Source organism: Trichosurus vulpecula, chromosome 2, assembly GCF_011100635.1.
Source record: "Trichosurus vulpecula isolate mTriVul1 chromosome 2, mTriVul1.pri, whole genome shotgun sequence".
In the NCBI taxonomy this organism is placed as follows: Eukaryota; Metazoa; Chordata; class Mammalia; order Diprotodontia; family Phalangeridae; genus Trichosurus; species Trichosurus vulpecula.
The window spans coordinates 397,914,340-397,932,275 of record NC_050574.1 but is presented as its reverse complement, the minus strand read 5'-3'; the positions used below and the strand labels follow the sequence as shown (position 1 = coordinate 397,932,275).

The following is a 17,936-nucleotide window of genomic DNA, read 5'->3' as shown; positions in this document are numbered from 1 at the left end:
ATTATTTGTATTATATACATACATATGTTTTTAGTTTTATATATATATGCATAATAGGTGTATATATGTACATATCCATACATGACTTTTATATATATGCACATGTATATAAAATTATTTTTACCTCTTTTTTATATTTGGTATTTGAGAGCACTATAACAGAACAAATGACGTCATTCACATCCTTCACATTGGTCCATCTCAGCCACATTGTCTCCGCATCAAAACTTATGTTTTTAATTGGCGAATCTGAAGCTGAAGATTTTCAACAATAACATAAATTCAATCCAACCAGTATTAACAAAGTACATGCTATGTGAAGAGTACTGTGGAGGAAGGTATAAAATTTCTGCCATTGGGGCAACTAGGTGGTACAGTGAGTAGAGCAACAGCCCTGGAATCAGGAGGACCTGAGTTCAGATCCAGCCTCAGACAGTTGACACACTTACTAGTTGTGTGACCTTGGGCAAGTCACTTAACCCCAATTGCCCTGCCCTCCCCCCTCCAAATAAAAAATTTCTGCTGTCATGAATCTTGAATCTAGAAGGACTGATAAAACACACATGAATAATTAAAATGTAAAACAGTAATGATTTTCTAAGGTTGAACAAAATGTTATGTGAAGTTCATGGGAAGAAATTTCATCTCTGATTTGTGGAGAGAGTTTCAAAGAAGGATTCATGGAGGCAGTCGTATTGGATGAGATGGAGAGGACTTTAAAATTTGAGCTGAAAGGTCAGATGTCGTGCATAAGGCATAGTGTGAAGAAAGGTCTGCAGGTGAGAATGCTTAAGGAATATACAGAGAGACAAATGAATAACATAGAGAAGTCCTCAGCTCTTCCAGCTCAGCAGGTAATAAAGGAACTCTCAGCAATGAGTTGTACATGGACAGAAGTCAGCCACCAAAGTATACACATGATCCCCTGAAAGCAGTGAAAGAATGTCTTTGGATGCACCAGAAGGATGGGGCTGGGGCAGTGGAAAGGGTCCCAACATGTATAAAATGGCATAGATAAGAATTACATGCATGGATAGACTAGATCTATACAGGTAACGGGAATATTGATTAGATCATGGATCCATCAGCATATAGAAGCATACTCAGAATATTACTCCAAATACAGTTTGAATGTCCCATGATGGTTAATACCTTACCATCATTACAGTTTCCTTTTGATTAGGAATGGCTCTATTGATGGAGCTAGTATCTTAACTGAAATGTCAGTAAGTTACTTAAGTGATGATGGCCGTGATTTGGCCATGCCATTTAGAATGTATAACTTGTGCCAAGTAGATCAATGGGATTGTGCATATGATGAGAAAAATGATTGCATTTTTCATTTCCTCATCTTATCATTGATAAAACTGAGGCCCAGTGAGGGCAGATGCTTTGTCCAAGTTTACAGAAATAGCAAAAGGCTGAGACTGGACCCAAATGTCTTTCTATAATATTATGTTTTGTTAAAGTCCTCTCAGAATTGAAATATGACATAAAGGTAAAAATTATATATATATATATATGTGCATATATATTTATGTGTATATATATAAAAGTCACATATAGACATATATAACATATGTATATATGTAAAACTAAAAACATATATGTAAATAATACAAATATATTCCTTTTTTCCTATTCACTCAGTGAACAGGAGAAAATGGAACAGATTGACGTCTCTGTAGTTCTGTCATATTAGCATTTGGGGAAGAGTATGAGCATAGGAACCAAGCTATCATATTTAATGAGTTCCAATGTTAGAGTAAGCATTGTTAGGACCTACAAAGGAGAAACATACAGCCTAATGTTGGAGATAAGACAACGAACAATACACAGGATTATATAGAATGGCACATGTGGATATTATCAATAGTTGTATTCATTTCAACATCAATGGGAAAAATGAATTCCAATGGGTTAAAATATGAAGTTCAAAGCAGGGCTCATTTTAAGTGAGCCAGCATGCATATAAACTCATATATAATATATCCACCTCTCTGTGTATTTAGAAATGCAGGAGCATAGTTCATTTGAAAAAATCAGTTGCACTTTTTGTCATAGCAAAGAAATGGAAATAAAGTAAGTACCCATAGGTTAAGTAGTAATGGCTAAACTAATTATGTAATGTGAATATAATGGAATATTACTGCGCTTTAAGAAATGACAAATCTGTCAAATGTAAGTTCTGAGAAGCATGGGAAAGATTACATGAACTGATGCAAAATGAAATAAGCAAAGCCAGGAAAACAATACATACAATGACTACAGCAACATAATAACAATTACCATAAAATAATAAAAATGAATATTGCCAAAATTATAAAGAATATGGTCTGTTGTGTCTGACTCTTCACAACCCCATTTTGGGGCTTTCTTGACAGAAGTGATGGAGTGGCTTGCCATTGCCTTCTCCAACTCATTTTACAGATGAGAAAACTAAGGCAAACAGGGTTAAGTGACTTGCCCAGAGTCACATAGCTAGTAAGTGTCTGAGACTGGATTTGAACTCATGAAGATGAATCTTCCTAATTCCAAGCCCAGTGCTCTATACACTGCCCTATCTCCCTGACCCATTTATTCTTATTATAAAGAATAAGCTAAGGGCACCTAGGTAGCACAGTGAGTAGAGCACCAGCCCTGAAGTCAGGAAGACCTGAGTTCAAATCTGGCCTCTGACACTTGACATACTTACTAGCTGTGTGACCTTGGGTAAGTCACCTAACCTCAATTGCCCTGCCTTCCCCCTGCAAAAAAAAAAAAAAAAAAGAATTTGGAACTCAAGAGTAAGCTAGCACCAAAGAAGAGACATGAAAGACACTACCCTATACTCCTTTGCAGAGATATGAAGTGGGTGTGGAACATTGTACGTATACTTTTTCACTGTGTTAATTGGTTTTCCTGATTTTTCTCTTATTTCTTTTTTTTCCTTTAAAAAAATTCTTCGTTATGTGGGAGACTTCACTAGGAGAAGTGGGGGGGGGATTTAAGTGATGTAAAAATAAAAGTTATCAATAAGATTTTTATTTTTTAAAGACACAGCTACTACTCCTTCTTTTCTCTTAAGGCATCTTTAAAATTTTAAAATGATAAAGATAGAGGCACACAATCAGCATTTGTCACAGTACAGATGCTATCTTGAAGATGATGGACTTTGTTCTCACTAGTACAAATCTAGTCCTTTGGCTTTGTACCCCTGAGAGCCAAGATCTTATCACAGATTTTGAACTAAAAGGGATCTTAATTAACCTAGTCAGCCTTCCCTAATTTTACAAATAGGAAGATTGAGACTCAGAGAAGTTCAGTGACTTACCCAAGGTCACAGAAGTAGTAAGTGGAATAGCTGGGATCTGAACCGATGTCATTCAAATCCAGTGTTCTTTCCACTGCCCAATGAGACAATTGTATCTATTATATCAACATCTCAAAACTTCCTAGTCATCCCAGTGAGGGATAAGTAGCAATAACTAATAATAAGAAACATCTGCGAGTTTGATGCTAGAATGATAATACCGAATCAAGGTAGAATGACATTTCCAGATTCCTGGAAAAAAGAAAACACTTCAAAACTTCAAGGATAAATAAAAACATTGGCAAAATCACTGTTATAACCTCATACTCACCATTCGGTGTTGGTGTTTGGCTGTATGTTAGGGTTAGTAACATTGAGAACCAAAGGAAGGTTATCAAGTTTGCCATGGAACCACTCCTTCGGAGATCTGAAGATCTAAAACAGAAAGAGGTAACAGGTGGTATACCTCTGGGATTTCACAAGACCTGGTCTCTGGCTGTGTTTCTTGGCAGCAGAAATCATGGAAACATTCACAGAATCTCTGAGTTGGAAGTTACCTCTATTTCAAACCATACCTGAAAAGGGAATCCCCTTTACAATTTCTCTGACTAGATTTCCATTAGCTTTTGCCAAAAGGCCTCAGGAGAAAGGACATCACTAACTCCTGAGGCAACCCATTCAATTTTTGTTCATTTTTCAATCGTGTCTAATTTCTAATTTTAGAGTTTCCTTGGCAAAGATACAGGAGTGGTTTGCCATTTCCTTCTCCAGCTCATTTTACAGTTTAGGGAAGTAAGGCAAACAGGTGACTTGCCCAGGCTAATAAGTATCTGAGGCTGGATTTGAACTCACAAAGAGGAGTCTTCCTCACTTTAGGCCCTGCTCTATCCACTGGACCACCTAGCTGCCCAGATGACATACAGTATAGGCAATTAACTATAGTTAAGAAACGTCTGTTCAAAGAGGAGAGGCGGTATAGGGAGTTTTTTACAGATTTGTATTGTTATACATCTTGCTTACCCTGCAAACTATAGCAGTTAGGGTGATGACAACACCACAAGGGACTGACTTGGATTCAACTCCATTTCAGTGAGTAATGCAAGGTTTAGAACTACTTCTCTCTATTTAAATTTTTTTTTTAAATCAGGGTTAAATAACTTGCCCAGGGTCATATAGCTAGTAAGTGTCTGATGCTGGATTTGAATTCAGATCCTTCTGACTCCAGGGCCAGTGCTCTATCCACTGCATCACCCAGCTGCCCTGGAGACTGCCTCTTAAAGCATCTGCTTCCTGGATCACTCATCTGGCAGTTACTGTGTTCTGAGCAGGATTGCTAGCTCCTCAGGTAGATGGTAAGTGCCTTGATCATTGTAGTCATTCTTCCTATAGCTCTCCTGGAGCCAGTTTTCTTTCCACAGACAGAGGCAGAGCTATGAATTTTTTAAACAATGGGGCTATTTCATCTCTCCCTGATATACAGTGAATATACAGTGACCTATTTTGGCCAGTACAACCAGTTTTAGGGCAGAAGAGGAGTGGTAGTCATTGGATCTGAGGCTCTGGGCTGGGGAGGAAAAGTGCTCTCTCTGACCTTTGGCCTTTCCCTGTACAGGGAAGACCCTGTGCTGGGTCCAATTTTGAGTTGTTAAAGGGAAGCAGTAACTTGTGACAGAGAGGCCAGGAATTACTAGAACAGAATACTGAATACATATGTGGTCACAGTATCTGATTACTTAATTTTTTTTTTGGATCACACGAAAAACTATGATATAAATACAAAAGATGACTATAAAGCATATTAAAATTGAATTTAATATTTTATTTTTAACCAATTACACGTGGAAACAATTTTTAACATTTATTTTTAAAAAATTGAGTTTCATATTCTCTTCCTCCCTCCCTATGAGGCATATATATAGAGAGAAATGTAAGTGGAAAACAAACAAAATAAACTTCTCAATGCTTAAGGGAGGAGGAATGGGGTTTGAGGTAACAGAGAAGGAGGAGGAGAAGAACTTAAATCTAAGGGACTGCTTTAGATAACTTCTTAGACAATTAGGAGCTGGGCCATCTACAGTCATCCTGATCTACATCTTGCCACTGGACCCAGATGGTTCTGGAGGAGAAAGTAAGGCTGGTGTCTTTGCACAGCGCTCCCTCACCATAATCTACTTCACTTGCAAGTCATGACATCATATTCCTGATGTTATGGTCCCCCTCAAGAAAGAAGAGGGCTGTGCAAAGTCACCAGCCTCACTTTCTCCTCCAGAGCCATTTGGATCTAGTGGCCAGATATGGATCAGGACAGTTGGAGATGGCCCAGAATGTAGTGGGGGACCTTGGCCTTTTCAAGCAACTTACAGTCTAATGGGGAAAGACAACACACAGAAGAAAGCTGAAAAGCAAGGGAAAGAGGAAAGGCATGGGGCAAGAGAGTCTGTCCAAGGAGGGTAGCTGGCAGGAAATGAAGAGTTGACTGATGCATGAGCCCTCTCTCTTTAAATGGAGGCTTTGTAGGAATTCTTTGTTCTACCCTCTGCCAGGAGTGAGTTTATATCATGGAAAACTTCTGTATCAGAGAAAATACTCACAAGGAAATTGGTCCAAGTATAGCCATTTTACCAGTAGATATGTATAAGGAATAGTATGAACAGTGCAGTGCCAAGGTGAAATGTAAAGTTTATCAGTCTCCTATCAGATTGTAATAGTAGTTAAATTACTGAATCCTGTTTTAAGTTTTTGTCAAATGCCCTTCTGAGAGTGTCTGGTGTTTAGCATTCTTTAGATATTCCTTTGAGATTCATGCTATCCAAATTTTCACCCAATCCGGATCTTGATAGTAGTTACTTAGACTCCAAAATATTCTTCTCTCAATGAGAGCTTGCATTTTTTTCTCTCTTCCCTTTCTCCTGCACTTACATTAGTAGGCTGCAACATTACACCCCTGAACTATTTACATTGGAAGCACCCTCTGCCCCTACCACCTCTCCCTCTAATTGGCTGATTCTGCCTAGAACCTCCATTTTAAGAAGTGTGTAGGATAAGTGTAAATAAGTGTATTTAAGTGTGATGTACAATATAATGGAATATATTCTACTGTATTATTTGTTATTATACCATAAGAAAAGAGTCCTGGGTGGTATGAATTGAAGAACATAGTGAATAGAACCAGGAGAACAATTTTTACAAAGATAATAACATTGTAAAGAAAAACAGTTTTGAAAGTCTTGTTGTTGTTGTTTGTCCTTTGTTTTCAAAGAAGACCAGAACATCAGGAAGGTGATGCCATGACTTGCAAGTAAATTGGATTTAAGTTAGGCAGGGCTGAGCAAAGTCACCAGCCTCACTTTCTCTCTGGAGTCATCTGGGTCCAGTGGCAAGATATAGATCAGGATGACTAGAGTTGGCCCCTGATGCAGTGGGAGACCTTGGCATTTTTAAGCTAAAGTCTTTCTGAGGTCTCACTTTGACAAAGGCAACATCCATTCAGTGATAAAGGGTAGGTAAGAAAAGAGCCAAGGAATGGTACCTTTTACCTAATAATAGTAAAAACAAAACAAAACAAAACAAACAAACAAATAAATCTGGGATGGAAAACCCTCAGAGTTTCTGGCAAAAACACTCTGAGCCATATTAGGATTTATTGTTCACCAACCAATGAGAGCCAGAGTGAATTGGGTTTAAAGCATGGTCCTTAAGAAAGAAATCTAGCCCCCAAATCTAAACCCCAAGATATCTTGCTAGGTTTTAGCCATCAACATCTACATTCCTTTGGGAGAGCACCCATGGATAAGGGAGGGAGGGAAAAGAGGAAGGGAGGGAAGAAGGAAGGAACGAAGAAAGGAAGGAAGGGAGGGAGGAAGCTGTGTTGCCCAACTGGAACTAGCTAGTTGGGTCCCCAGTGGGGCAGCTGGGACTATTCACAAGAGTCAGACATGATTGAACAATAACAGAGATGAAAGAACCATGGTTGGTGGGATGGGAATGAGGTCAAAAGAGAAGATGCCAATTCCACAGTATTGGATCTGGGATTTTTAGGTATTATTCCTGTCAATGTTTCTTTTCTTCTTTTCCTACACTCATGTCATTTTTACACATTTGAAATGCTTGCATGTTATGAACTCAAAACTATCATCTCTTCTCTTAGTTTGTTCTCTAACTGATGGGGCACTGGTGATGAAACCCTAAAAGGCCCTGGACTTTCCCACGTGGCCCAGGTCCCTGGCATTCACCTGAGGCACCTGGCCCTTCCCAGTTAATACTTTCAATTGCCCTTCAATTGTGGCCCTCATTGTCTGCACCTGGCTCCACGTTAGATCACCACTCCTTGATTCTATCTAGACCCCTTCTCTGTTACCTCCAGGTCTGTTGCCTCGCAGTCACTCCAGACTACTTGGGCACTCGTAGATCATATGTATCTTACTGTATAAAAGGTCCATCTTGCCTCCATTAAAGTGCTAGGATTCCTTAAGAGTCTGGCCTGCTTGTCAAAACAAGTGCCACAAATATTTGGATTCTTAAAATCTCATGCACCCTATCCAGTCTTTTAATAAACCTTGTCTCTGACTGAAAGAATGCTTGGGTTGAATTCTTTTGAGGAAGGACTCATGTCTATTGCCCTTGAATTTCAGGGTTCTAGCACCCTTAGACCTCAAGATAACCAACGACAGGGAGGAAAGAGCTTATTTGTTTTTTAAAAGTAAACAAAAACCACTTAAACTTTTCATAGAATGTCAGAGCTGGAAGGAACCTTTCACCTCTTCTAGATCATGTTTTATAAAGAAACTATAGCTCAGAGAGGATGAATAAATTGAATAAGGTTACACAGCTCAATGGTGGCAGAACGAGGACTCAAACCCAGTCTTCTTCTTTTTTTTTTTTTGGAGGGAGAAGGCAAGACAGTTGGGGTTAAGTGACTTGCCCAAGGTCACACAGCTAGTAAGCATTTCAAGTGTCTGAGGCTGGATTTGAATTCAGGTCCTCCTGACTCCAGGGCTGGTGCTCTACTCACCGTGCCACCTAGCTGCCACCAAACCCAGACTCTTGTCCCAACTAATTTCACATCTTCATAGATACTCTCACTTAAGAACACCATTCTAAACCAGAAAGTCAGGTGTTCTAGACCCTCTTTCTTTGGGTACCCTTAGGGATTAGAATAGTAATCCACTGGACCTATTTCCAAGAGGCAGAAGAATGATTCTTGGGTCAAACTGGGTGAAAGTCTTTTCCAAGAAATTTGAAACTATGCCCCCCAAATTACTAAACTGTTCATACCCTCCCTTTTTTGTTGTTGTTTGTAAATACTATTTAATTTTTTCCAATTACGTGTAAAGATAGTTTTCAATGGCTGAACAAGCTGTGGTATATGAAGGTGATGGAATACTATTGTGCCATAAGAAATGGGGATGATACGGACTTCATAACATCCTGGAAAAACCTACACGTCATAATGCTGAGTGAGCGGAGCAGAGCCAGGAGAACGTTATGCACAGCCACAGATATATGGATCCCGTGAGGACCAACCCTGACATACTGCGCTCTTCTCAGCAACCTAAGGGGCAAGGACAACTCCAGGGGACTCACGATGGAGAATGCTATCTTCATCCAGAGAAAGAACTGTGAAGTTTGAATACAGATCGAGGTGCACTACATGATCGCCTTTTTTTTGCTTCTCTTTTGTTTTTTGGGTTGGTTTTTTTTTTTTTTTGGTTCTGTTTCTTCTTTCTCATGATTCATTCCATTGGTCAAAATTCTTCTCCACGACTTGACTAGTGCATAAATTAATTCAATGCGAAGTTATACATGACAGTTATATGAGATTCCATGCCTTCTTGGGGAGGGAGGGGGGAGGGAGGGGAGAAAATCTGGAACTCAAAACTATGTAGAACCGTGTGTGGTAAACTAAAAATAAATAAAGAAATTATAAAAAAAAAGATAGTTTTCAACATTCATTTTTTTAATAAGATTTTGAATTCCAAATTTTTCTCCCTCCCCCAAATGGGAAGCAATCTGATATAGGATATACATGTGCAATCACATTAAACATATTTTCACATTAGTCATGTTGTGAAAGAGGAATCAAAACAAAATGGAAAAACCATTAAAAAGAATAGAAAAAAAATTAAAATAGTATACTTTGATCTGCATTCAGACTCTCTAGTTCCTTCTCTGGATGTGAATAGCTTTTTCCATCATGAGTCTTTCAGAAATGCTGCCAAAGAACTGGACACTAAGGCAATACCCATCAATTGAAGAATGGTTGTACAAATTATGGTCTATGAATGTAATGGAATACAATTGTGCTGTAAGAAGCAATGAAGGAGACCATTTCAGAAGAACTTGGGAAGAACTGTATGAATTGATATACAGTGAAGTGAACAGAACCAGAATAATATGTACTATAACATTATAGAAGCAAATGATTTTGAAAGATTTAAGACCCTTGATCAACACAATGGTCAATCATTCACCAGTGATGAGGAATGCTACCTACCTCCTGACAGAAAGGTGATGCACTAAATATACTGAATCATTCAGCTTTTGACATGACTGCTGTGAGGTTTCTTTTTGCTGTAATGGTGATTAAGGTGGGACTTTTTTTTTATTGTTTTCTCTTTTGGAGCACTGAGGTAATCAGGTGCTTTTGATGAGTCTGGCGTTTGTTTCTTTGATTAAATTGGGAGTCTTTGATGACCTGCTTAAGAAACAAGAAAGCCTAGTTCACATAGGTTTGAATCACATGGTTGTGATACCCTTTGACCCTGAACAGGGTATATAAACTCAGAGGGTAGCGTTTTGCTTTGGGGCTCTCATTCACTGGAAGAGTGTCATGTGATTTGACCAGACGAGACTCTGGGTAGCCGCTGGAGCCCCACTAGAGCTCCCCAGCTTTGAAAACCCAGATGTTGGTGCCTCTCTTTCTGGTAACTATGTAATTCTTTGGTCAGACGGCTGGAAGCCTGTCTGTTGATAACTGTATATGTTTGCTCTGTTTATATTGTCTCTGTTTGTATTGGCTCTGAAGTTCAGGGTGTTGGCTTTTCCCCCAGAACTTAGTGAATGATATATGTATGTTTCATTAAAGTGAGATGGTTAAGCCCTTATATTTGCTGTCCTTAGAAAAGCAGATCAAAGAATCTGTGCTAGCAGCCTCCCTGTGTACTGGTATTATTGGTCTTTCACCCCCACAACAGCTGCTAGCAACCTTGTTGTTACATTTGCTTAACTATGTGTATTTGTTATAAGGTTTTTTTTTTCTTTTCCAGTGAGGGGGAGAGGCATGAAGGGGAGAAAAAATAAATATGTGTTAGTTTGGAAAAAAAAACTTAAATATTTGTAAATTTAAAAAATATTTTTGAAAATAGTAGGTGCAGGGAGCCACCAGGGACTCTCTGGTTTAAAATGCAACCCCCTTACATAGTGACTCCTGGGATTCATTAGGCATGACTAAGATGAATCTACAAATGAACTACAAAGAATCAAGAAAGAAAACATCATTATCCCCTTTATCTAGACTGGAGTTGGAACAATGGGTGGTGGAGAAAGGGATTCTATTTGCTTCTTGACCAAACATGGAGTTCCTATTTACATAGGAGCATATCAGAATGGTGATCAAAAGACTTCCCTGGTCTTAATTACAGGTGGAAAAGCAGCATGACAATGGCTAGAAGGTCTTGGAGTCAGGAATGGTGGGGGTTCAAATTCTGTCTCTGATACCTTCTAACTGTATTACCATGAGCAAGTGACAACCTTGAAGCGCATCAGACAACTCTCTAAAACCATAAGTTACAGATGAGTTGTTGATCTGTATCAGTGGAAGAAGTTTCCACTCTGGAAGATCCTCACGTTGATTAGCTCACAGATCTAGACAACAACAACAACAGAAACAAATAAAAGTTTTATTTAGAACTCCAAAGGAGAATCTGGTAAAATATAATATATACTGCACTATACTGAATGTTCAGTTTGTTAGAGACATCTCGTGTGTTAACACATGCCTTTCCTGGAAGGTCATGTGATACAGTGGAAATAACTCACATTTTTACAGCATGTTAAAGCTTACAAAGTACTTCCCCTATTCTGTCCTGTGAACTAAGAAAAGATGCTGGATTTGAAATTATACTCAGATTCAACTTTGAATTCCACCTATACCACTTAGTACCTCTGCAATCTTGGGCAAATTACTTAACCTTTATTAAAGGGAAGGGCTTAATAATGCTTGCACTTGCTGCTCCTGGATCATCCCTTTCATAGTTAGTATCCTACAAAAGCCAGCCCAGAATTGACAAATTCTGTGGGTCAGCAGCTTCCAAAATTATAACTCACAAGCCCCAACTTGTGGGTTTACTTTTACCACTCTGCCAGCAAACATAGTTGTTCAAACAAAAGATATTTAATGAAATAACATAGTTAATAAAATGACAAAAAAGCATTCTTTCTGCTTAGACATAGGATACGTTCTCCAACAAGATATCGTACCACCACAAAGAGGACACATACTCAGAAAGCATACATGACCAGGAGTTACAAATGGAGAGTATACATGTAGGAAAAAGTTGTGATCAGGGAATGTACATGAAGAGGCACATACCAAGAGGGTATCTAAGGATCATGTGTGAAGAGCACATATATACATATATATATATATATATGTATATGAGACATTGAATTCAGATCTTCTGATCTCAGTTTTGGCAGCCTTTCCTAATGTAGAAGGTTTGTGTGAGAGAAGCCCTTTACAAACATGTATTGTCAAGCAATCTGTGTGTTGAAGGTAGCTCATGCCTCCAACACGACAGGGCTGTTGATGTCCTCTGGTAATGACATCATGCTGCTCTTTGCTCTTCTTTTTTGGGGTTTCCATCTTTGTTGATTTCAGAGTCACTGGTGGGCATCCTCCCTGCTACCAGCTTCTGGGCTTCATCTCTTTGTAGCCACCTACTATCAGCCTGACTCTAGCTGATTAGGTGAAGTCACTAGAATGCCTCTCCCCAATAAGGACAGGTTGACACCTCATTCATTAAATCATGACCAAAGAAATGGAGCTACCACTTCCAAGTGAGGGGTCTGCTGAACAAAAGTAAGACACAGTGTCCATAGGCTTAGATTGATTCTTTTCTTTTTAATGCCTTACATCTGGTGTTGAATTGTAGTCTATTGTCACAGGTAATTGTCTGATTTGGGGTTAGAAAATCCTTTTGATTCTTGTTCAACTCCTTATGGAGACCTCATACCTGCCTCAAACCAATTTCGGAAGACTCTGCCACAAGGCCCTCATAGGAACTGCGTGAAAGCTGGGGTCCAAAGACCACATTGCTCTCAAGGTTCTCTCTGTCTTGGCAAGTCAATGAAATTGAGTCAAAATAAAAGCAAAGTGAAGGTGGCAAGGTCATTATTCTCTATCCTCCTGCCCCAGATTCCTGCCTTTATTGTATCTTCCTGTCTGTCTTTCTATCATCTATCTATCTATCCATACATACATATATCTACTATCTACCTGTCTGCCTGACTGTCTGTCTTCGAACCTATCTGTATCATAGCTATGTAAACATCTCTCTCTCTCTCTCTCTCTCTCTCTCTCTCTCTATCCATCCATTCATCCATCTATACATCTACTGTCAGCCTGCCTGCTTGTCTGTCTGTCTTTGAACCTATCTGTATCATATCTATGTATCTATTCATCCATCCATCTATACATCTACTATCTATCTGTCTGCCTGCCTGCCTGCCTGTCTGTCTTCGAACCTATCTGTATCACATCTATGAAACATATCTATCTATCTATCTATCTATCTATGCATCTACTATCTGTCTGCCTGCCTGCTTGTCTGTCTGCCTGTCTTTGAACCTATCTGTATCATATCTGTCTATCTATCCATCCATCCATCTATACATCTACTATCTATCTGTCTGCCTGCCTGCCTGCCTGTCTGTCTGTCTTCGAACCTATCTGTATCATATCTATGAAACATATCTATCTATCTATCTATCTATCTATCTATCTATCTATCTATACATCTACTATCTGTCTGCCTGCCTGCTTGTCTGTCTGCCTGTCTTTGAACCTATCTGTATCATATCTGTCTATCTATCCATCCATCCATCTATACATCTACTATTTATCTGTCTGCCTGCCTGCCTGCCTGTCTGTCTGTCTTCGAACCTATCTATGAAACATATCTATCTAGCTATCTAATCTGTCAGGAGTAATATCCCCTTTTTACTCCATTTCTGTTTTGGAGCAGCATTTTGATCAGGGGGAAAAACTGCCCTATCTTCATACATACTATTTTCTTCTTTGGATTGTTCCAAAGAAACAGCCTTGAGGATCTTAAAGTACTGTATAAATGAGGCTTGTGTTCATAATGCATGCTGTTCTTATTTTTCCTTCTAAGTCATTCAGCTGTGACTTTGGGCTTTTCTTTTTTATCCTTCTTTCCTGCTTCCTAGCACCACTCCCCTTTCCCTTTCTATGCCCTCTAGTTTTGTTTCCCTTTCTCCTGCTTTCTGTTCCTCACTCTCATCCTAATTTTGCTCTTCCACTTTAAAAAAAGTCCCAACAGACTTCTGCTCATGGCCAAACATCTGCAACTGCCACAACTGCTTTTTTTTTTAAAGGATATCCCACAAGTTACCAAATAGATTTGATTGTTTATTATATTGATTTACTTAGTGGCAAAGGCAGGCCCTTTCCTGCGGCCATTCATGGTTTGCATAATGAGAAATACGACCTGAGAGGATGTGGAGGGAGAGATACAATTTGAGCAACATTGATAGAGTGACCCAAGTCAGTTCTTGTAAAGTGATAAGAATCCTAAATAGAGGATGTCTCTTAAATTTTATGGATTTAACTGCATTCCTAGTCTTGGAAGTCAACTTTACACAAAACTATCAAGCAAGCAAGGATAAAGTTTGGTGCTCCCAGAAACCTCTTTCAAATGATACTTTCTCCCAATTTCTATCTCTCCACTTTGCATAACTTATGCAGTGCCTTTAAACTCTCTCATTATCTTCTTCAGTACTGAGACCTCCTCTCAGGAAAAAAAAAACTCAATGAAGTCATTCCTGCTAATATGTAAATAACCGATAGGCTTAAATTGTCAACTTTCTCAAGTATATTCACATTTATCCATCCTTCTTCTAGACGCCAAATAATCTCCCCAAAGCACATGTCTAATCATGTCACTTTCCTGCTCCAAATTCTTTAGAGTCCCCCTATTGTCTATAGGATAAAATACAAATACTTTATCATGTCACTTGATATGTTACCATATGGCTCCAACCTAACTTTCCAGATTTATTTCACGCCATTCCCTTTCATGCAGTAAATATTCAATGAAATTGGACTTCTAGTTGTCCTCTACACTCAACACGCTATCTCCTACCCCTATGCCCCTGTACAGGCCATCATCCATGACTGAAATACATGCCCATCTCTGCCTTTTAGAATCCTTATCTTCCTTCAAGACTCAGCTCAGGTACACTTCTTCCTTTCTCTCTCAGTTCTTAGTGCTCTCACTTGTCCAGAATTCCTAGAACACTTTGATCACTTCTTCCCTTGCCAGTTCATCAGCTAGAATCCAACCTCCAGGAAGCCTTCCCTTATTGCCCTGGCCAGAAATGATCTCTCCCTTATCTGAACTCTTACAGTATCTTTTTTTTAATTAGATTTTTTATTTTTAGTTTACAACACTTAGTTTTACATATTCTTGAGTTTCAAATTTTCTTCCTTTCCCTCCCCTCCTCCCTCCCCCCTCCCTCCGAGATGGCATGCAGTTGCACCAAACTTATTTACACAATATTTATAGTATCTTGTACGTATCACTCACAACCTTGACATATTTCACTAAGGTCTCTTTTGCTTCTTTCATTCTGAATCATGTATTATTCTTATCTGTGCACATGTCATATCCATTGAGTATAATACAAGCTCTTCGAGGGCAGAGACAGCTTAAGTTTTTTCTTAGGGGCTAAATAAACGCTTGTTGAGTTGAGTTGATTTGAACAAGGAAAAAAAGTTGACTTTTTAGGAATGAATTTCTATTGGAGTTTCAGATACTAGAAAGCAGGTGAGAGAGATGTTCTTTAAGGAAGAGAAAAGTTTCCTGATGCATTTTGAGTCATATCATACAGGCAAGTGCCTACTCTGCTTGTTATCACTTATCTGGGTAATATATAGGATTGCAGGCTAGAATTTAGGGTTCTCCAAGATACAAAGAACTAGGGATGTTCTAGTACTCTTTCCTGTGCTCTGGAATTGCCAGCAAAGGGAATAGTCCAGGGGTGGGAACCTGCAGCCTTGAGGCCACATGTGGCCTTCTAGGTCCTCGAGTGTGGCCCTTTGACTGAGTCCAAACTTCTAAATCTGAACAGAACTATGAAGTTTGGACTCAGTCAAAGGGCCAAACTTGAGAACCTAGTCTAGGGTCATGTGTGGCTTCGAGGCCACAGGTTCCCCATCCTTGGACTAGGTGATGTAAACTGACCTTCTGTAGTTCTCCCGTTCTCAACATATCACCTCTCATTTCCATAAACTATAAAGATCATTGCCTATGGCTGAAATGCTCAAGCAGGCTTCAGATAATAGGGAGTTGAAATGATAATACTTGCTGTAATCTGCAGACTCTCATGGGGATTGGGAACTTGAATCAGAGGCTCAGGGACTCATAGTAAACTGAAATCAATAATTTACCTTTAAGCTTGATCTATACACTGTTGTCAGAGTTTATTAGCAGCTAGTAAATTCCTAAGATGAATTGGTTGACTAGTTTTTAAAACTCATAATAACTTGGCCCCTTTCTGCCTTTCCAGTCTTATACTTTATTCCTCTGCAGGTACTCTACAATCCAGAGACATAGGACTCCTTGCTGTTTCTTACTCCATCTCCCAACTCTGGGCAATTTCACTGATTGTCCCCTACATTGTCTCTTCCTTCTGGCTTCCTTGGCTTCCTTCAAGTCTCAGCTAAAATTCCACTTTGTACAAGAAGTCTTTCCCAGTCCCCTTTAATGCTAGTGCCTTCCGTCTGAGATTACCGCAGACTTATCCTATGTGTATCTTGTTTGGACATAGTTTCTATGTTGTTTTCCCATTAGGTTGTATTTGCCTTTCTTTGTATCCTCAGCGCTCAGCACCATACCTGAAATATAGTAACTTTACCGAAATCATGTTGATTGTCTGTCAACTTGTCAAAATTTGAAAAAGGGAAAATTTACTCCATTGCCTAGTTGTTTATTTTTTTACAAGTCAGCTCTCTTACAATGAAAGTGTCAGCTTAAAAAAAGGATGAACTAATTACACTATAATTCCCACTGAAGCTCTCTTGGGATTTCCCATCATCCTTGCATTCTCTCAACAGCTCTGTTATACCCCGATAACATACTTCCCACCACCCATCCAACAAAACCCCTGGCTGCCTGTGACCTCTGAGAAGAAGCTGTCCCAGAAGCAGCTCTAATTGAGTTTCAAAATGGAAAATGTGCAGTATAGTTGCAAGGCAAAGAACTTACTCCTTAGTACTAGGGACTTCTTCCTTTCCTTAAGGTCAAACAGTGCAGCCGTGCAGGCAGGCTTTCTGTCTTCTGAGCACTAGCAGAACTGGGCCACTCCCTCCTGAGAATTTCTTTTCCCCTTATATCCTCTGAAGCTTCCTGTTTTTTTTTTAATGCTACCACCCCTTTGTATGAATTTCCTGCATTAAGACTTTAGAATTGTTTTAAAATTCCCAGTCCACTAAAGGAATAGGGAAAGTGGAAAGAGCAAGGAATTAGGAACCAGAAGAAATGGGCTTGAACTAGATAGAATTGGGCTCTGCTAATAACTACTGATGCCACCTTGGCTAGAGAGGACAAAAAACATGGAGGACCAAAAGAGATTGAGAAGAGCAGAAAATGAGAAAAAACAAAAGTGGGAAAAAATGTGTGAATGGAAGGAGGCAAGATAAGGACAAGGAGGAAAAGAGAGGGAAGGTAAAGGGGAAAAAGATTGTATACAGATAAGGCTAGCCCTGAGAAAAACTGTAAAGTAAGAAAAGTTTGTCTTTGGTATTCTATTTCTTCTGACAAAAATCACTTTAATCTCTTCTACCTTTTCTTCAGTACTTTCCCCTCACCCTCAAGTTATCCTATATCCTAGTCTTGCTAATTTCTAGGAGAGTGATAGTTGATAACTAAGTTATTAGCTGTTATATACTTATGATATGTCCCCTCACAGGGATTCTTCCCCTCCATTTTCTTAGGGGAAAGATGCAGGCCTACCTTCTTATATTATAGCTATTTTCATGTGTATTTGCTTTATTTTTACAACTACAATGCTAGTTCCTTGAGGGAAGGGATTGTTCCAGATTCATCTTTGTATCCTCCATGGTACCTAACACACTATCTTGTTCTTAATAAGGTACCTGAGTAAATGTTTGTTGAAAATTATGAGATGATTCTGATAGGTATTGCCCTATGCTTTTGACTTATATCTCCTACTTCTCCATCTCAGTTAGCTTTTATATTGGAAAGGAGTCATACTCTATTGTTATTGATTCTATGTGTAAATCTCTTCTAAGACTATATCAGTTTAACAGGGTAGTACCAACTACGAAGAAAGGATCTCTAGTGGTAGAATTTTCATGCATCTTGGATAGGTCAATAGGTGG

The 17,936-nt window shown here is 39.0% G+C and overlaps 1 protein-coding gene across 1 annotated transcript in view; it reads right to left on the bottom strand.

Annotated features, from left to right (window-relative positions):
- Positions 1–16,900, bottom strand: part of IL3RA (interleukin 3 receptor subunit alpha) — a 67,106-nt gene extending 50,206 nt beyond the window's left edge. The window contains exons 1-3 of the mRNA XM_036746635.1: positions 16,801–16,900; positions 3,624–3,727; positions 125–255 (exon numbers count right to left, since the gene is read on the bottom strand). Of these exons, the coding sequence (XP_036602530.1) occupies positions 125–255; positions 3,624–3,699 (207 nt within the window). The 5' untranslated portion in view covers positions 3,700–3,727; positions 16,801–16,900. The remainder of the gene's footprint in view (positions 1–124; positions 256–3,623; positions 3,728–16,800) is intronic.
- Positions 16,901–17,936: the final 1,036 nt, after the last annotated feature.